The sequence below is a fragment of the Lepisosteus oculatus genome, chromosome 7 (genome assembly GCF_040954835.1).
Source record: "Lepisosteus oculatus isolate fLepOcu1 chromosome 7, fLepOcu1.hap2, whole genome shotgun sequence".
NCBI classification, from domain to species: Eukaryota; Metazoa; Chordata; class Actinopteri; order Semionotiformes; family Lepisosteidae; genus Lepisosteus; species Lepisosteus oculatus.
In genome coordinates, this window is record NC_090702.1 from 30,160,691 (window position 1) to 30,177,888 (window position 17,198).

The window sequence follows — 17,198 nt, forward strand, 5'->3', positions numbered from 1 at the left end:
AGTGTGGAGATTGTGAAACACATGACTGAGTGTAGAAACAAATCTAAACAAACAAGCATAATTAAAGGCACCATTTAACACTGGAGATTTAGAGGTCAGTTGAAATGAAAGCGTGCAAGCTTACAGTCACAGTGATCCTCTAGGACCAAGGTTGGGACCCACCACTCAACAAATGTCATACATATGAATGTTCTTAGCTCCATCTCCTTGAAGGCCAGGAATTTAACAAATATGACTGACCAGTGTGAACTTTCTTTTTATTTTGGGGAATTTATCTTAAAAAGAATGTACAAGTGTTTTTTGACACTTGCCTTTTTCATATTTAAATGTAAGGAATGAAGTCTCGGCAGGATGCAGGTTGGCCCTCCTTTCAATGATAATATAGCTGAGTGCAAACCACAGGCTTCTTAAACTTCACCAAAACAAAGGAGAGTTCCTGTTGGAGCGTGACTTTGGCTTATGCCTGGGCCTCTTGTGAATGAGCTTGTGCTCTTGGTTGCAACAATGGTTTTCACAGTAGGCTGGAGTTCCTTGGAACCCTGCAGAGAAAGTCTGTATTTCTGCTATTTAATCCTTCACAGTATCTGGTAATTTCTTCATGCTGAGAGGTACTCGTAAGGCACTGTAATAGAGTGAGAAATTCTTAACACATAAAACTGTTGGTCAAAATAGCAAATACACCTGGGAATTTCCTAGATTCCTTGCCAGAAATGGAAAAAAATATATACATCAATGACGTCAATTTAAACATATGATCAATTTATACAGACAGTATTAACAATGGATATTGCCTACAATAAATTTACAACAGTTAGCTTTCTATTAAAACTTCTATTCTTGCGATAGTGGACATTATTTTTTTTAGTCACATAGCTGCAAACAATTCTGTGAACCTGACCAAGCTGAGATCAAGAGAATTACGTAAAAATATGAGACATACCAGCGGATGAGATTCTTAGAATGTTGTGTGGTGTCCACGGTAAAACATGGATTTGGAAAAAAAATAATGCATTTGTAATGGGAAAACATGTAAATTTTCTCCAATAGCATATAATACCTCAGAAACGTCACTTGTGATTGAATGGATTTAGAATTACAATACTGATAGATAGGGTTCCTGTATAAACCAGAATGGACTATGGTTTGACTGTCATTTTGTCCACTTTTTTAATCTGTATTCTGTTTTATAAACTACTTCAGAGCAAAAACTGTACAGCCAATTATTTTCAGACTTGATTGGTATCTTTCTAAGTACAATATAACATAGTGAATGATTGCATATGGTGAAATATGATTCCTTTTCAAATCAGGATAGTTATCTGACCTACATTTGTTTTTCCTCACACTTCATAGTATTGCTTTCTTAGGAATCATTCCACCAGTTGAATTGAAACTTGGAAGGTTTCGAAAATGTGCTTAAGACATGCACCAGAAGTATTGCTGTGACACTTGGGAGTCCACAACATGTCATTACTTGCTTAGCAAAAATTAACCCTATACCAGTAACCACTTTTTTTCAGAAATTGTTTGGTCAATGACCAACAAACAGCAGATTATGTTGCAATGAAAGTGCAAGTAAAATATAGGAAAAATATGATTGTTTAGACCAGGATGAATTCCGGACAACCATTTTTGTTCTATTTATATGCTTCTTCTTCTACCACAAACTATTCTTGTGAAAAACTATTTGGCCAGTTAAGTGCATACTTAGTAGGTATCATTTATTTCAAATTGTATATTTTTATTGCATGTTTATATTTTGCAGTAAGAGATTCCTGATTAGACCAAGACAGCTGTGTGCATGCTATACTTTTCTGCAAATGTATACCACTTCTATCATGGGGAACTACTGTGCAAATTGAATTTCAGACTGAGCAGGTTTCATCAAGACTCATCGAGACTTGCACCTCACAGGTTGCACAAATGCCTTTTATGCCCACACAAGCACACCACCAGATATTGGACCAAATACAGCAAACTGGTTTTACACACAAAAAAGTGTTTGGCCAACTAATTCCAAGTTTAGTAACATTTCAAAACTGCTTGCTGGTTTCTAGTTTTAGTTATTATCTTTACAGCCATTGCTTTTGAAAAATATAAAGTGAACAAAGTTCTTTGTGTAACATGTAGAGCCTACAGATCTTGTATTTGTCCATCTTTAAAGTGCTTTGTTTTTTTCATACCTTTGCCTTGTCTTTTGCATGCTTATTCTGAACTTTAAATAGACATTCAGTTGAATCCTCTGAGGCATTTTAGACAGGGAAGGGCTGTGAATGTTTGTCTGGCAGGGGCAGGGGTTACTGAATAAATCCCTCATTAGTTATATGACCTCTATAACTGTGGACATCTCAATGAGAAAGAGGAGAGATGCGTTCATTACTAGAGAACACTGACTCTTTTGACCCAGCAATACAGTAAACTATAAATTATCACATATAATGACTTCCCTGGGGAAGGAGAATTTTCTTAAAATTGGGGAAAAAAGGAAATACACCTTATTTGTAGAGTAAAACATTTCCACTTTAGCAGAGGAAGCTGTCTGCTGGCCACAAATGACTAACAGAAACTTAGATTGGGGTAGTGAAACGTTTTTTTAAAGCAACAGGAAAGGCTACACCTTTTGAAATTCCCAAGGAAATTAAAGAGACGGCAAGGTCATCTGTCCCTCCCATTTTGGGGATTTTCTTTGAAAGACTTCCATAGTCACTGGCCACAAGCCAAGCACATCTGAATTACTAATATCATTCCATTGTCTGTTGAAAATGCATCTAAATCTATGACATGTTCCTGATTCATTTTCATACTTGTCAACCAAACTTTAGAAATATATCAAATGTTTTTTTTTAACCATCAAAATCATGCAGATCAAAATCTAGTACTTCGTTTATTTTACGCTTTCTCCCTTAATAGAAGTTCTTTCCAGTCATGGGGAACTAGTTTTTTTTTTATGTGTTACATCAGAAAGATAATTCTATTGACATAGTATGGTGATGTTTTTCATTCTTAAAGGCTGTATTGACAGTTTATCAGGTCAAAAAACAATTCTTTCTAGTGGTATTTAATTTGTTAAACTCTGACAGATTAGCCATGTAAAGTTTTGTTTTAGATTTGAAGGTGCAGTCAAAGGTACCCTTCGTTTTTATTCTTTTTATTTTATGGTTGTAACCAGGATTTTTGTTGGCCGAACGGTAATACAACAAATTTGTCAAGTTGGTTTTAAATGCTGGCAGTGTGGCTTTTGAACTCATCCTTATGAATATTAAATGAATCACTTGGTTCAGTACATGCCATGATGATAGTATGTCCGGTTTTAGATAATGTTTTCCTTTTCTGTTTTTAAGAGATACAAATCTTTTATCTCTGGTAGTCTTGTCCTGGTAGGCTTGGTTAACATGTGGTATGGATGACAGTTATAGATTCATATGGTAATGACCTCTTCAGATTCAGTTGAGAGTTGTTAAATTATTCTGGCACAATAGTATGGACTTGCTGACATCATTGTTATCTGGGGAAGTTAGATGAATTTTAGTGGAGACCTTCATTTAGACTTTTGTGAGAGAAGGGATGTGTTTAAAATTCTACCAGAGAATTATAATTCCATCCCTTGGTCCATGTACTTGAAAAACTGGCTACTGAATGACTTGAATCAAATGAAGAAAATTTGGGGGAAATGAGTTGAGGATTAATCTATTTTTGAATCTTTTTCAACCAAAATAAAATAAATGTCTTTGGAGGTTTTCAGATAAGTGGAACTGTTACTTTCAGAAGAAAAAAAATAATTTATTTAAAAAGAAGCCAAAATCAAAATCTGGCTTTCCTTTAAAAATGACAAGATATTAAAGACCTAATATTTAAGATATATTAGGTTTAATTTTAATACGGTGTGTTTAAACTTTAAAATATGTCACTAGAACTTTGAATACTTGGATACTGGAAATAAAACTGCAAAAATTGACTTCTAAAAGTGCTGAAAATTTTCTACCAACTGGTGAAAATAAGACATTTGTTTGGTAAGCTTTTATGTACATAAGAATTGTATTTGTGTATGTTTGTGCTTTAGAAATTTATTAAATACAAGGATTAAAATTTGTAGTGTTTTTGGTGTTCTAACTGTTCTTACCCTCCTGAAGTATCCCGGGCAGTTTACTTGAAAGTGGCTATTGATGTGTTTGAAATGTAATGGGAGGGTCTTCCTCTGCTGTTGCTCAGGGGGAGTAGGCAGGGTTCACTGCATAGGCTGGAGGTGTGGGGAGTTCAGAGTGCTGGTAGTCATCTTGGTTTGCTCTTTTCCTTCAAGGAGTGTTTTTCTAGTCTGTCTTTTGATACGGGCTGTGGGTAGGGTGACAGCTTGAGCATGCATGTCAAAACGCACAGCTAAAGGGGGGACTTACAAGTCTAAAACCAGACGAAGAGCAGCTTGGCCCAGTCAAACCAAGAAGAGCTTTCCTTCTGGACATGCAGCAAGGCTCTTAACAGTTTACCTGGAAGAAAGTACAGGAATACCTGTGAAGAGTTTAATCTGTTGCGTATGGAGCAGAGCCAGTGGTAAAGGTAAGACTCCACAGCATGTTTTCACTGGCACAGAAATTTTCAGACTCAAACAATTTGTAAGTTTATCATATAAGAGTTGTAAAACGTCTCCATCTGGTAATGTAAAGTTTGTTTTGAGTACATTTTGGTAAGTCTTCTCCACCACGCCATGATATTACTGTTGCAGTTTTTTGTGAATTCATAGTTGCAATTAAAAATGAATGGATAAAATACTAAATCACATATAATGATATGTTGTTGTCTTATGAGCTTTGTGTAATAATATGCATTATATATAATTAGCTCTATTGTGTATCAAGTCATGAACTACTAACAGATTATAAACAATTTTACCAGGTCAGGTTTAACTGAAGTGGATATTAAGGCCTGCTGGGGCTAGATTTAAAGGTGACTAAACCTGAAGTGCTCAGTCCAGTATGCAAAGTGACACAAGGCAATAGTAACACTTTTGTCTAGTTCAAACAGAACTGGGTAGTGGATGCATGTTCTCAATGTTGCAAGTTGTCTTTGGGCTCATGAATCCTTCATATGCAGGTGGTCTTTGTAAGGGTAGACTGATTTCTAGAGTTAGTCCCCCCCCAGTGATTTGGCCTTGAATTAATAGTTTTAATGAAGGATTTTTGCTGGCACTGAGTTACCTCTTAAAGGTCTGCCAAAAGCATTCCCTTATCCTTTCATTTCAGGATTACCATGTGTGACCATCATTTAGTCATTGCTGATTTTAAGGGCTCTTCCAAATATGTAAATTATGAATTCCTGTGATTATTATAAAAATATATTCTGTAAAATGATAACTGTGATTTTACAATTACATCCCATATGGTATTATGGAATATGGAACCTTTGTTTTTGTTTGGTTTCTCCCAATCTGGAATTTTTCATTAGAACCCAAAATCTGAAATACAAATATGTGATTTTCTTTTTTCCTCCATATTTAGTCAAAACATTTTACTCTTTGAAGTTTGTCTTTTGTTGGGAGCTATGCTTTCCTGTGAGGTTTTAAATACTGCATGAGAAAGAACTTGATTTCCCTGTAATTAAGTAGAAAAGCAAATGCTATGTGAGACACAAGTATAAAAGGATTCCAGCTCAATAGTCTTGTTTTCTTTTTCCTGCATTAACAACTATTTTTTACCATGTCAACCAATGCAAACCTTTTGACTTTGTCAGCATATGGGCTGCATTACATATGGAATTTGTTTATACAACTCAGATGTTGTTACATTTTAAATGCCTTCTTAAAAGTGTTTTCTCTTTGAGCTTGTTTGAAATGAAGCCTATGTGTCTTTTAACAAAGGAACATGTTGTTTAACTGCCAGCAGGTGACAAGGTGAAACTTGAGTGCTTGTGTATGTTGGAATGAAATTCTTCTTTGGCTTCGTCCTATGTTTAGTGCATTTAGAATAGAAATATTCAGTGGAACGGAAAAAAAAATCTGGACGGAATATGTGATATTGCACAAAAAGCTCTTACAGAAATTTTCAATTTCTTAAGACTTTATGTGCTAGGGCAATTAATTTGTTTTAACTTAAAATTTTATTGTAACACTGATGTTGAGGAATCTTGAAAAGGAGCACTATTTTTTGGTGTATTTCATCCTGTTTTATTGCAATATAAAGAGACAGCAGTGAAATATGAGAGAGCTGTGGTACACAGAGAGCCTCTGTTGATCCTTTTGTACTCTTAATTGTCATTCTGACGAGAGGAAAAAAAAACACTTTCTCTGCATAACTAATGTGACAACTCAACAACTCCAGTGATTCATTTTGTTTATATTAATTCTTTATACATTTATGAGATCTTTTAACAGCTATTTTTGTACAGGAAAAAGATATATATTATACCAAAAATGAAATCTGAGAGTTTTTCTGCCTGTTTTTTTATTATTTTGGTATAGATTGGGCATTCAAATAAGGAAATATTGTCTTATGACCTTTTCTTTCCTGGGGTTACATTTTAGCACTACGCAATTGCAGCATGTCTTCATGTGCTTGAAATCTATCCCTTCATGGGTGAAATTGACAGTGCAATGGTTCATGCTTTGTGATATAATCATGGCATCCCTACTAAAGGTGGACACGCTATTAATTTAATTAGGCACTGACCATTTCTCTGACCTCTGTCATGGACCTATCTCATTTTTCAGCTATAAACAAATGCTGGTGATTTTTCTTTGGAAGAAGACAATTGCCTCTTTTATCTTTCCCTGTGATGTGTTTTTATCCGCAAGCTAATACTGTATTTGTGCATTCCAGTTATTTTATTTTGTTGACTACAAACATCCTTAATAGTACCCTGATCGTGTGCTAGTGAACTGAGGTGTTATGGCAAACATTTAAACTTGCCAAAACACTGGCTGTTTTGGGTGCATTATCAATTTTAAAACAGGAATTTTATAATCGTTCAGAAAACACAATATGCGATACAGGTGATTGACATGAAATTAGTATGAAATTAGGCATTCGTCTCAGTTGCCTTGTGGAAGATTGTCTGTTATGTCTCAAGAAATAATCCCTTTTTGTTTTCTTATGTGGCTTACGTTTAATTATCAAAGACAGAAGCAAGTGTTATGGAGGCCTGCAGGTTATAAACTAAGTGCAAAGTCCTGTAAGTCTCTGAATTCATGTCTCATACCTTTGTTGAACTGTTGCCATTGTTTGATGCTGAATTACAATACAACTCAATAGTTGAGCCTGATCACCTGATCACCTGTCATTCCCAGCACCACTGGCTTCAGGCTACAATCACATTGTAGTTGGATTTGTGTGATATGCATCTTGTATTCCCCAAAGCCATGTTAACAAGCGGTTTTACAAAAGAGAGGTTGTTAAACAATTTGCCCCACAGGGGTCTGCAGAACAGCAGGAGGTGGTAAGGGTGTGGGGGTGTTCAGGAACTGACCATACAGTCCATGACCTCTTGTACTTGCTCATTGGTGACTTTACAGGATTTGAAGCTCAATGGACGTGAAAATAGCCAAGGAGATATGTTTAGGTTTTATTAGCAGGACGTCCCTAATCTTGTTTCAATCTCCAAAAAAGTGCAGATTGCCCGCGGTATCTTAGGAAATGATCTTAAGAGCACAAAGGTATTACCTGGCAAAATTAGCAAAGCATTTCTTCATTTCAGTTCAAGAAGGAAATTACAGAGTGAGAATTAAACAAGTGGGTTAGTCCCAGTGTTTTAAACCTTTCCGTATAATTATGAAACCAAAATCTGTACTTGTATTTCTCTATTAGGTTTATGTATTTACAATTTGCTATTGAACTAATTTGTCAGTTGGTAATTCTTACATTTCCCATACTCATATCACTCAAGAGTTCAATTGACAGTCGTGAAAAAAGTAAATTTTCAAAAAAGGTTAGAAAACCCATGATGAATTTAATGAAAGTTTTTCCATTTTAATCAATTAATTTTTATCCTCCTGTCTTATAAATTCCATCCAAACTGGCCACAACACTGGCTGTTTTAGATGCATTCAGGAAACACAATATGCAAATCAGGTGATTGTGCATAGCTCAATTCAGGGTCAAGGGGGACTGGAAACTATCCTGGCAAGCAACATGCGTAAGGCAGGATACACCCTTGATGGGAAGCCAGTCCATCACAGGGCACACTCAGACACTAACACACTCACACCTAGAGCCAATTAATCCACCAGCATGATGTCTTTGGACTGCAGTAAGAAACCAGAGCACCTGGCAAAAGCCCACACAAACACAGGGAGAAAGTACAAATTCCATGTACATTAGTGCCTCAGGTATGGAATTAAACACAGGACCCCAGTGCTGCGAGGCAGCAAAGCTAGCCAGTGCGCCATCATGGTGCCCCTCTTAGGTGTCTTTGTGTGCTCCATGATGGACTGGCCTATTCAAGCAGTTAGCAAATGGATGGATGAATGGGTTATGATAAGGCTTATTCTTTAGCTTTCATTCCTTGTTCTTTCCATTTCCATTTTTGCACAACACATTGTATACAGAACTAAAGATAATGATGAAAAGCCCGAACATATTGGCTCCTTCATTTAAAACCCAGGGAAGGAAATTGCATGAGCTATTGTAGACTGATAAGTGAATTAATACCAATAAAATACTTTTTTTTGTTTTTTTTTCTGTAATGGAATGACTAAAGGTTAGCTATCATGGACAAAAGGACTGTAAAAGAAGGCAAAGATAACACTAATCCTTTTAGATAAAAAGGCCAAAGATATTTAATTCTGTTGCTGTAATTATCAGAACAGTTAATGGAGATTAGATATGCAAATATTGAGAAGAACTAAAAAGAGAATATAGGCTATTTCAAACCTGGAATACTAAAATCTAGTATATAACAATATGAATGATCAGTAGAAATCTGCTAAATTTCACACCTTTGCAGTTGAATACAGTAGACATGCCTTTCACACGTCACATGTAACAAGTATCTGCTATCTGACTTCAGTGCCCAGTTTTATGAATAGCCTGTAGCTGCTGTCTAAGGAATGGTTAATCATTGCCAACATGTCAAAGGCAATGTAAGGCTATCTGACAAAGAAAAAGTCATTAAACAAGAAACTGCAGCTGACACTTCAAAAGTGGCCTTGTGTGAAAAAACCTCCAGAAGCTGGATTTCAGTTGAAACCCATCAGGCTGGCTGCTCTTCAAAGTCAGCGCATGGGGTTGGTAGGTTTTCTCAGCTGTGTTCTTGCTGTTGATTGTGGCTGCTGGACACTGTCTTGGCCCCTCTGAAGGGCCTCTCTTAAGAGCTTCATCTCATCTCATCTCATCTCATGAGAAATGGACACAACTGCAAAAGCATCCCTTTTCACTCGACCTGCTATCTATCACACACTGATTCAGCAACAGAAGGGAGAACACATTGTGGGAAAATCTTAATGAGTACTTGCATACAGTGCTATCACACATTTTACTTCAGCAATGGAAGGGAGAACCCCTTGTTAGTTCAAGTATACACTAATTCCTGCTTTATCAAGTTCACTATTATGTAGTGGTTTGAACTTTTTACTGCAGACAGGGATCAGAATGTGACATTGCTGTGGGGATATTTATTCCATAAGCTCCCATGTTACACTGCCTGAGAAATGTTTGGTATCTGTGCAACTTAGAAAAATTTGCAAAACCAATAAACATCTGTGACTTGGCTTAATGATGTTGGTAGAAGAGTTGTCATGGTTGCGCATTTTAGGCTCACATTATTCTATAATCGAATAGTTTTCTAAGTAATGTTTACTATACGACAGTTGAGTAGGTCTTGCCTGCTTTTGTGTCAGAACTTGTATGTCTAACATTTATATCACTTTTGTTGTTGATGCTTCAGTGGTTCAGAACAACTGAAGTGATTTTCAGTCAGTTTTATTTGATGCATTTGTCATGTATAAAAATAATGGTATGTTTAAAATCCAAGAGATTTTTTTTTCTTAAATCGTAGGTGTATATAATCAAATGTTTCCGTTAGCTTTAATATCAACTTCAAACTTCTGTGTAAGAACAATATGCTGACTACATTTTAATGAAAGAAGGAACTGTAGATTTTGTGTATAATCAGCAAGTTTTTAATCAAGAAAAACCTTTTAAAGTTTTGCATATGAGACTTGTATTTACATATACAGAAATATGTTCTAAGTAGTCATTGTGAATCTAGAACAGTTATGCAAAATCCAAGACTAATAGCTGTTAAGACTATGTATTCCTTAGCAAAACATTATGGACTAATCTCTACCCTTTCTGTGTGATGGCACAACCAGCCTTTCATACATTATGTCTAAATATCATATTATGTAGCTCATTAATCAAGGGCCTTCTAGTCTTCAGGCAATATTGTTTACTGTATTTCTTTATATGATTGAATTTCCAATTCAAAAACACAAAGGTTTCAAATCACATAGTAACTGTTAAATATTCTGTTTTGAATTTCTACCCATCAGCCAAAGGTTTGCTTCTGAAATTTACTTCCTTATTAAAATATTACAGAAAGTGAGGATCACAAGGCTGTTATTGTTGTTGTTCAGTTGTACATATTTAAGCTTATTTAATAAAAATGGTTTTAAAATGTTATAATAAGGGTATTGTACCATATTACTCCATATCCCAATCACAATGAAAATATAAAGATTTGAAATGGAAAATGTATTCTCATTAAACAATTTTAAACATGTTCTTAGAACACAAGAAGTCTTGTGCTTTTAGGTCACTATCTAATAACCTGTTTATTTGGCATTGTCAACTCTGCTTATTAAAATATTAGCAAGGACACAAAATGATTTGTTTTATTACCCATCCACTATGATAAAACAGATTACTTAGGTATTCAACAATTTTTTCAAAGGTAACACATTATCATGGACCATAGAAATCTGTTATAACTCACACATTAATTTGATTGTGAAGATGAACATATGCATTTGGTGATATACACTGAGACTGGCAGTGAAACAGTAAAACTGCAGCAGTCGCTTCAGCTTTTTTGTTGTGTCTTTTTATAGGCAAATTATCTCCATAAGAACAGGAAGGTTGCCTAGAAACCTAAGGCAAATCTCACTTAGACAATTTAAAGTGCTACTGAAAATCACGTATTCTTGGATATATTTGCTCTTTCCAGTCAGCAAGAGAGATGAGTAATTTATTGATAAGATACATATTGGGGTTCTGGAAATGTTTCTTGAACAATTCACATAAAATATTTGACTATGGTAATGAAAAGATGAGCTCATAATCACATTTCTGATGGCTTGGTGTTCTGTTTTCTAATAGGTGGCATCTTTTTGTTTGTGAACAGAATCTCTCCTTCATGAATTTTGACAACCCCATCACTTATCAACAAGGAGCTTTGCCATTAGAGATGGAGCAGCAAGTAGGCAAACTTACCTTTGGCTTCCAGCGCAGCTCAACATCTGACGACGATTCGGGGTGTGCTTTGGAAGAATATGCCTGGGTTCCTCCTGGCCTAAGGCCGGAACAAGTAAGATCATTTCCTTATCTATTTAATTGTGTACCTATTAGCTGTACACCATGCTTACCATTCATTCATCCTAATTTAATTTGTGGATGGTGTTGTAATATTTTGAATCACAGAAATGTCAAAGAGTTTAATGGAGTGAAAATAATGTTCTGCAAAACTACCTTTTTTCTAAATGGTAAGATTAATGCACTGTACAATTTTGATAACATTTTTTAAATCAAATTTCCACAATTTTGTGTCCTATCATTCTATTGTTTCCCCACATTGTGAAGGAGAAAAAAAATGTCAGATTAGACAATTGTCTTCATAGATTCTTCAAGCATTGTTGTAATTATTTGTCTGATGCTTAATCCAAAGTAATTTACATTTGTTCTCATTTTTCATTTTACTGGAGCACTCTTAAGTGCCTTGCTCAAGGTAACAACCCACAGTTTGAACATGCTGCCTAGTTATGAGTCCAGAGCCTAACCAGTATTTCACAATTTTACCCTGCAGATACTCCAAAACCTTCTCTTAAAACAGGCAATATTTATTCAAAAAAGCATCACAAAACTAAAAGATATAACAAAATACTGGAATTCACTTAAAATGAAATAATCATTGAAATATAGAACTAGTTGTCTAGGCTCCATGTAAGATTCATAACATGATCAATCAAATAAAGGCACACAAAACCTGTAGTTTTGTTAAATGATATAGTGAAAAGTGTTTCCTATTTTATTATTTTACAATCTATAATATTTGTTTCAAATACTGTATCTCCTACCCTCATGTTCACCTACATTACATCCATTTAATGAATCCAAAAATCACTGTGGACGTTAAGCAGGTTCTTGGTGCTTTGCTCCATTTACCTTTTTTAAAAGAGATACTGCTGCAGGTCTCTTTGGTAACCGGCAGCCTTGAGTCATCACAATTATTGAACTTAATGTAGTGAGAAAACAAGATAATGTCAGCTCCAGAATAGCTGTTATCAAGTGTTAACTCTGAAGACCAGCAGGGTGTAAGGTATACCCTGTATGAATAGGAATGTATCTTGTTCATGCAGTAATTTGAGGTTCTAACCGTGGAGAAAATCAGATATGATCAGAGAAAAAAAAGATTTCAGATTATACTTAATGGATTAATACTACCACCTTTAGACATGTAAACAAATTCTCTCATTTAAAACTATCTGACAGGGTGTTGACATCTTACAAAAAACAAATAGATTCCGTTGTACATTGAAGTGTGTGTTGAAATGAGCAGTAACGCCACCAGATCCATAGATTTAAAAGTTCATGACATACCTAGAGGGGACTTTAGAAGTTAGCCTAATTGGCACAGCTGAAGGTCAAGCTCTTAACCTTTAGCTGAGTTAGGTAACAGTAGAATACCAAGCTTTGGGGTTTTAACTTCAGTTTAACATTCAAAATTTACTGTAGCCTTGAAAGTGGGCCCTGACCTTATTAATTTAAGAGTAGGTAGATCTTGCCTTTGGTTATACTTGTATATAGCTGCTTGGGAAAACAGAATTTATTAGGTGTTGGGAAGAGGACACAGAACACAATGAGGCTGACTTCTGTAGCTTTTCTGTAATAGATCTGTCATCAGACTTTGAAAATGTTTTTATCATCCCGCTTAGAGACTATCGGTATATGAAGAAAAGGAACATGCGGTGGTTTTCAAATATAAGGTGAAGCAGAGTAATTTTAATTTGCATTGGGTGTTTTTTCCCCAGTTAAAAAGAAGCTAACCAGGTGGTGATGTTAGCAGAAAAATGTAAAAGCCCACATCATTCCTTCAGTCTTGAAAATAAAGCTTTGGTCTACAACAACATTGTTCTCATTGTTTTCTAGAGTCTTATGTTTTACATGATCCAGGTGTTTCTCTTGTTGAAAAAAGACCTAAGTTCACTAAGGCTTTCCTGTAAAGGGAGAGGAAAAAAAGTTTAGTAACAACTTTCCATTTATTTTTGTGGTGTGCTTTATAATATTTTTTAGTTCTTCCTGACCTTAGGCTAGAACAAAGAAAACTATTGCATTGTATTACAATTTTTATATCAATTTCAAGATTGACTGAAAACACTTCTATGGCCACTCTAGCTTTGTCTATATTGTTTGTAATTATTAACTATAATAAACAATTGGCAAATAAGATTTTCTTCCTGTCGGTAAATCATTCCCATTGTTTGATTTATTTATTTTATTTTTTTAACCTTATGCAATAGTTCTAACTTGACATACACTTCACAGCACATAATATGCTCAGAGTAAGCATGTTCAGTCACCCATTGTAAATCCTTGATAAAAATCCGAGAAGTACTTGGGATAATAATTTTAAAATATAGCAGCAATTTTCCCTATCAAATGCAGATTGGAAAAGTAAATGCAAATAACATTCTTCTATAAAAGGTTTTTAGAAAATATATATGAATGTATATCGAGAAGCATTAGAATTGCAGCATTTTTGACTTGAATACATATTTGCATTTGAATTTCAAGCTTATTCTTTTAATGCAAAATCCTTTTGTAGGTTTTGTTTGTAATTTTTAATGAGTTGGTAAATCAGACCAGGTAAATCAGACTTGTATTTTTATCCTTATTTTTTGTCCGCCAGCTGGAGAGCCTTTTAGCTACAGCAAATGTATATTTTAATGACACTCTCATTGTAGTGTGCAAGTGATTATTGACAAGTGCCCCTAGCAAACAAGGTTTGTAACAATAAATTGTTGGGCCTTTTTACAATCGGTAAACAGAATTAACTTTGTGTCTGGAGGAGATGTTGAACTTTCCTAAAGTGAGGTGGGGGGAGTCCAATTTCTCTGTAAATGCACACATGGAAGCAATGAAGACTGATACAGGGGATGGGTCAGATCAACAGGAGACCACTAAAACCAAACACACTGCTTTTGTCCTCCCAAAGTGTAAAACACATGAGGCAAATTTAATTTGTTTATAGCAGCTATCTCCCTCCGCATCAGGTGCAGTAATTGCAGTGTGAAACATAGAATTTTAGCCACCTTGTTGTCCAGCTTGAGAGGGGGAAGGTGGAGCTAATAGCAGCATTAAATGTGCATAATTTATGACGCCGCTTTTCACACTCTTCCCCCACCACTGCCACCACAATTGTGAGTTTAAAATGCATTCCACAAGATGAGTTCAACAACTGGGTGCTTGTTATATCAGGTACAATGCAAGTCCACTGCTTTCCCTTATCTGGTCACTCTAATGGCTAAAGCTCATAAAATCTGTCATGGGCCTTTATGGTTAATGTGGCATTACAGCAGTTAAAACAGTAGCATCCTGTTCAAAATGCCAATAGTGTGCTATTCACCATTTGTGGCTCTTGTCATAATGGAAGCAACTTAATGATGTGAACACTCCCACAAAATTCACGGAAACGAACTTTTGCCATTGTTAAACTTTTTTTTAACATACCAGTAAACTTTTTATCTGTTTCTTTCTCTTATGTAGGTGCAGTTGTATTTTTCCTGCCTACCTGAGGAAAAAGTTCCTTATATTAACAGCCCTGGAGAGAAATTCCGTATCAAGCAACTCCTGTACCAACTGCCACCTCATGATAATGAAGTAAGACCAAAGCAAATGCTAGACAAAAAGAAGCAAGCAAAAACCTCCGCAGGCACTCTGTTTAAATAGGTTTCTACAAGACGAATCTTAAGAGATATGTCTGGATGTCCAATTCATTTAATGGTTTAAATCCTGTTTCTAAAGGTGATGTGCCAGTAGTACTGTGTTGCTGTGCTTATGTTTTTCTATGAGAGATTATGTGGGGACATGTGTAGTGCTGTAACAGAGAGCGTCATTGTTTCTTGCTCTAATAGTGGGAGTCAGTACAATAATACTTTTGACAAGATGCTTTTATGATGTAGTAGCCAATCCCTATAAAACGTGCTTCCTAGCATTCCTAGCATGATTGTGTGTGAAATACTTGAGAATATTCCTCTAAAATGCACATTCAACTATGTTAGAATGTAATAGTGTAGTGTGGTTTTTGTGCCTAAAATACATTATTCTGAATGAAAACACTTCAAACACTTCTTTTAATATTGTTTTTTGTTTGTGCAAATGTCCTGTTGTGAAGGTGTAGAATTGGTTTGAAATGCGCTTTTTTTTGTGCCAGCATCTCCATAAATCCTTCATGTGGGTGCCTATATAAGTCGTGCTCCAATGACACATTTTGCAGTGTTCAAGTGTAATATATTGTGTTTACCTCCACTTTTAGATAAGATACTGCCAGTCCCTCAGTGAAGAAGAAAAGAAAGAACTACAGATGTTTAGTATGCAGCGCAAGAAAGAAGCACTGGGGCGAGGCACCATTAAAATGCTACCAAGAGCACTGATGCACACAATCTGTGACCAGGTGTGTATTTCCTTTTTCCTAATAAATTGTCAGATTTACCTGCAATTGTACCAGCTGATCATAAGGTTTATTGTTGCAACCCTCACATTAGCATTTGGTCAAGTACATTTAGGTAACATTTTCATTTGGTCAAGTACATTTAGGTAACATTTTCATATTTCTCTTACAACACTTTACCAATATTATGATATCATGAGGAGATAATCTGATCTTGCTTATTTGGTTGCTAAATAAGATACAAAAAATCATCCACTTGTTTAGTAAATGATCCCACCAAGCTAGCTTCAACTACTCATCAGACTTAGGTTTCAGACTCCCATAAACCTCTGTGTAAATATCTGGTCTTGATTCCAAACTTTTCACTCCTGTTCCTGAGTCCTAGTGTTGCTGCTGATCTTGAAGTCCTGAGTGTTGACCTGTTTAAAGCCTTAAGGCTGCAGCTGTTGTCATATGTTATTCCAGCACTGTTTGTGATTTTCTGATTATCCAAAACATATGACATGGATAATGTACTTAATGTATTTTACTGTGCTTTCCAAAATAGTTTAAACTAGTCCAGAAAACAGTGAATAAATGACAGAATTTCTGAACAAAGATCTGGCAACACTGGTGCATGCATTCATTTGGAATTTTTTTTGCTTCAGCTTTAGGATTAGTGTTTCATGTGGTACTTTATATCCGAAGGTATTAAGTCCGAAGGTACCAAGTCATAACTCTGATGTAATCTACCACAACAGTAGCTACTTGCTCACAGAATTCTAGTTATGGACCTAGAAGAGATGGATTGTACTTAACTATCTCTCAAACTTCACCAAAACTTTAAATGTAATTGAGATAAATGTGGTTGGTCTATAATATCCCCAGCTGTGACCTCTTTACAAATGTATTTGACATTATATTTGCAATTTACCCAACAGTAGATGCATCTCCTCCCCTAAAAATCGATTGAAATATCTTAGTGAGGAGTCTGTGAATGTGTCTGGTCTAGAAGTTTGTTTGATTGAAGTTATGCTAGGCCTTTTAACAGCTCATTCTTCAATGTGATGAAATTGTTTGGAACCAAGTGGAACTGGGTTTTTATTTTTAACGCGGTATGTTATTTATTCCTTTGAGAATACCTGAATAAAATAATCTTTGAAAACTTACACCATTTCCTGCTCAACTTCAGAAACAGACCTAAGTATTTATATCTTCAAGACACTTGACTGATTTTGTTTCACTATTGTTACGTTTTAAAATGCTATTAGCATTGATTATGGATCCCATAATTATACTTATGAATAATATTCCTGGCTTTTCCGTTATCCTTTTAACTGTGTGTACCTTAG

At 35.4% G+C, this 17,198-nt stretch overlaps 1 protein-coding gene across 4 annotated transcripts in view; it reads left to right on the top strand.

The window, feature by feature from the left end:
- The window catches only part of prickle1b (prickle homolog 1b), a 47,796-nt gene that overhangs the window by 25,575 nt on the left and 5,023 nt on the right, over window positions 1-17,198 (top strand). For 2 of the 4 annotated variants that reach the window (XM_015338999.2, XM_015338998.2), the window contains 3 exons: window positions 11,326-11,508; window positions 14,964-15,077; window positions 15,733-15,870. In XM_015338999.2, the coding sequence (XP_015194485.2) occupies window positions 11,338-11,508; window positions 14,964-15,077; window positions 15,733-15,870 (423 nt within the window). In that variant the 5' untranslated portion in view covers window positions 11,326-11,337. Of the gene's footprint in view, window positions 1-4,258; window positions 4,552-11,300; window positions 11,509-14,963; window positions 15,078-15,732; window positions 15,871-17,198 lie in introns of those variants that run through there. The other 2 variants (XM_015339000.2, XM_015339001.2) reach the window with 2 other exon arrangements.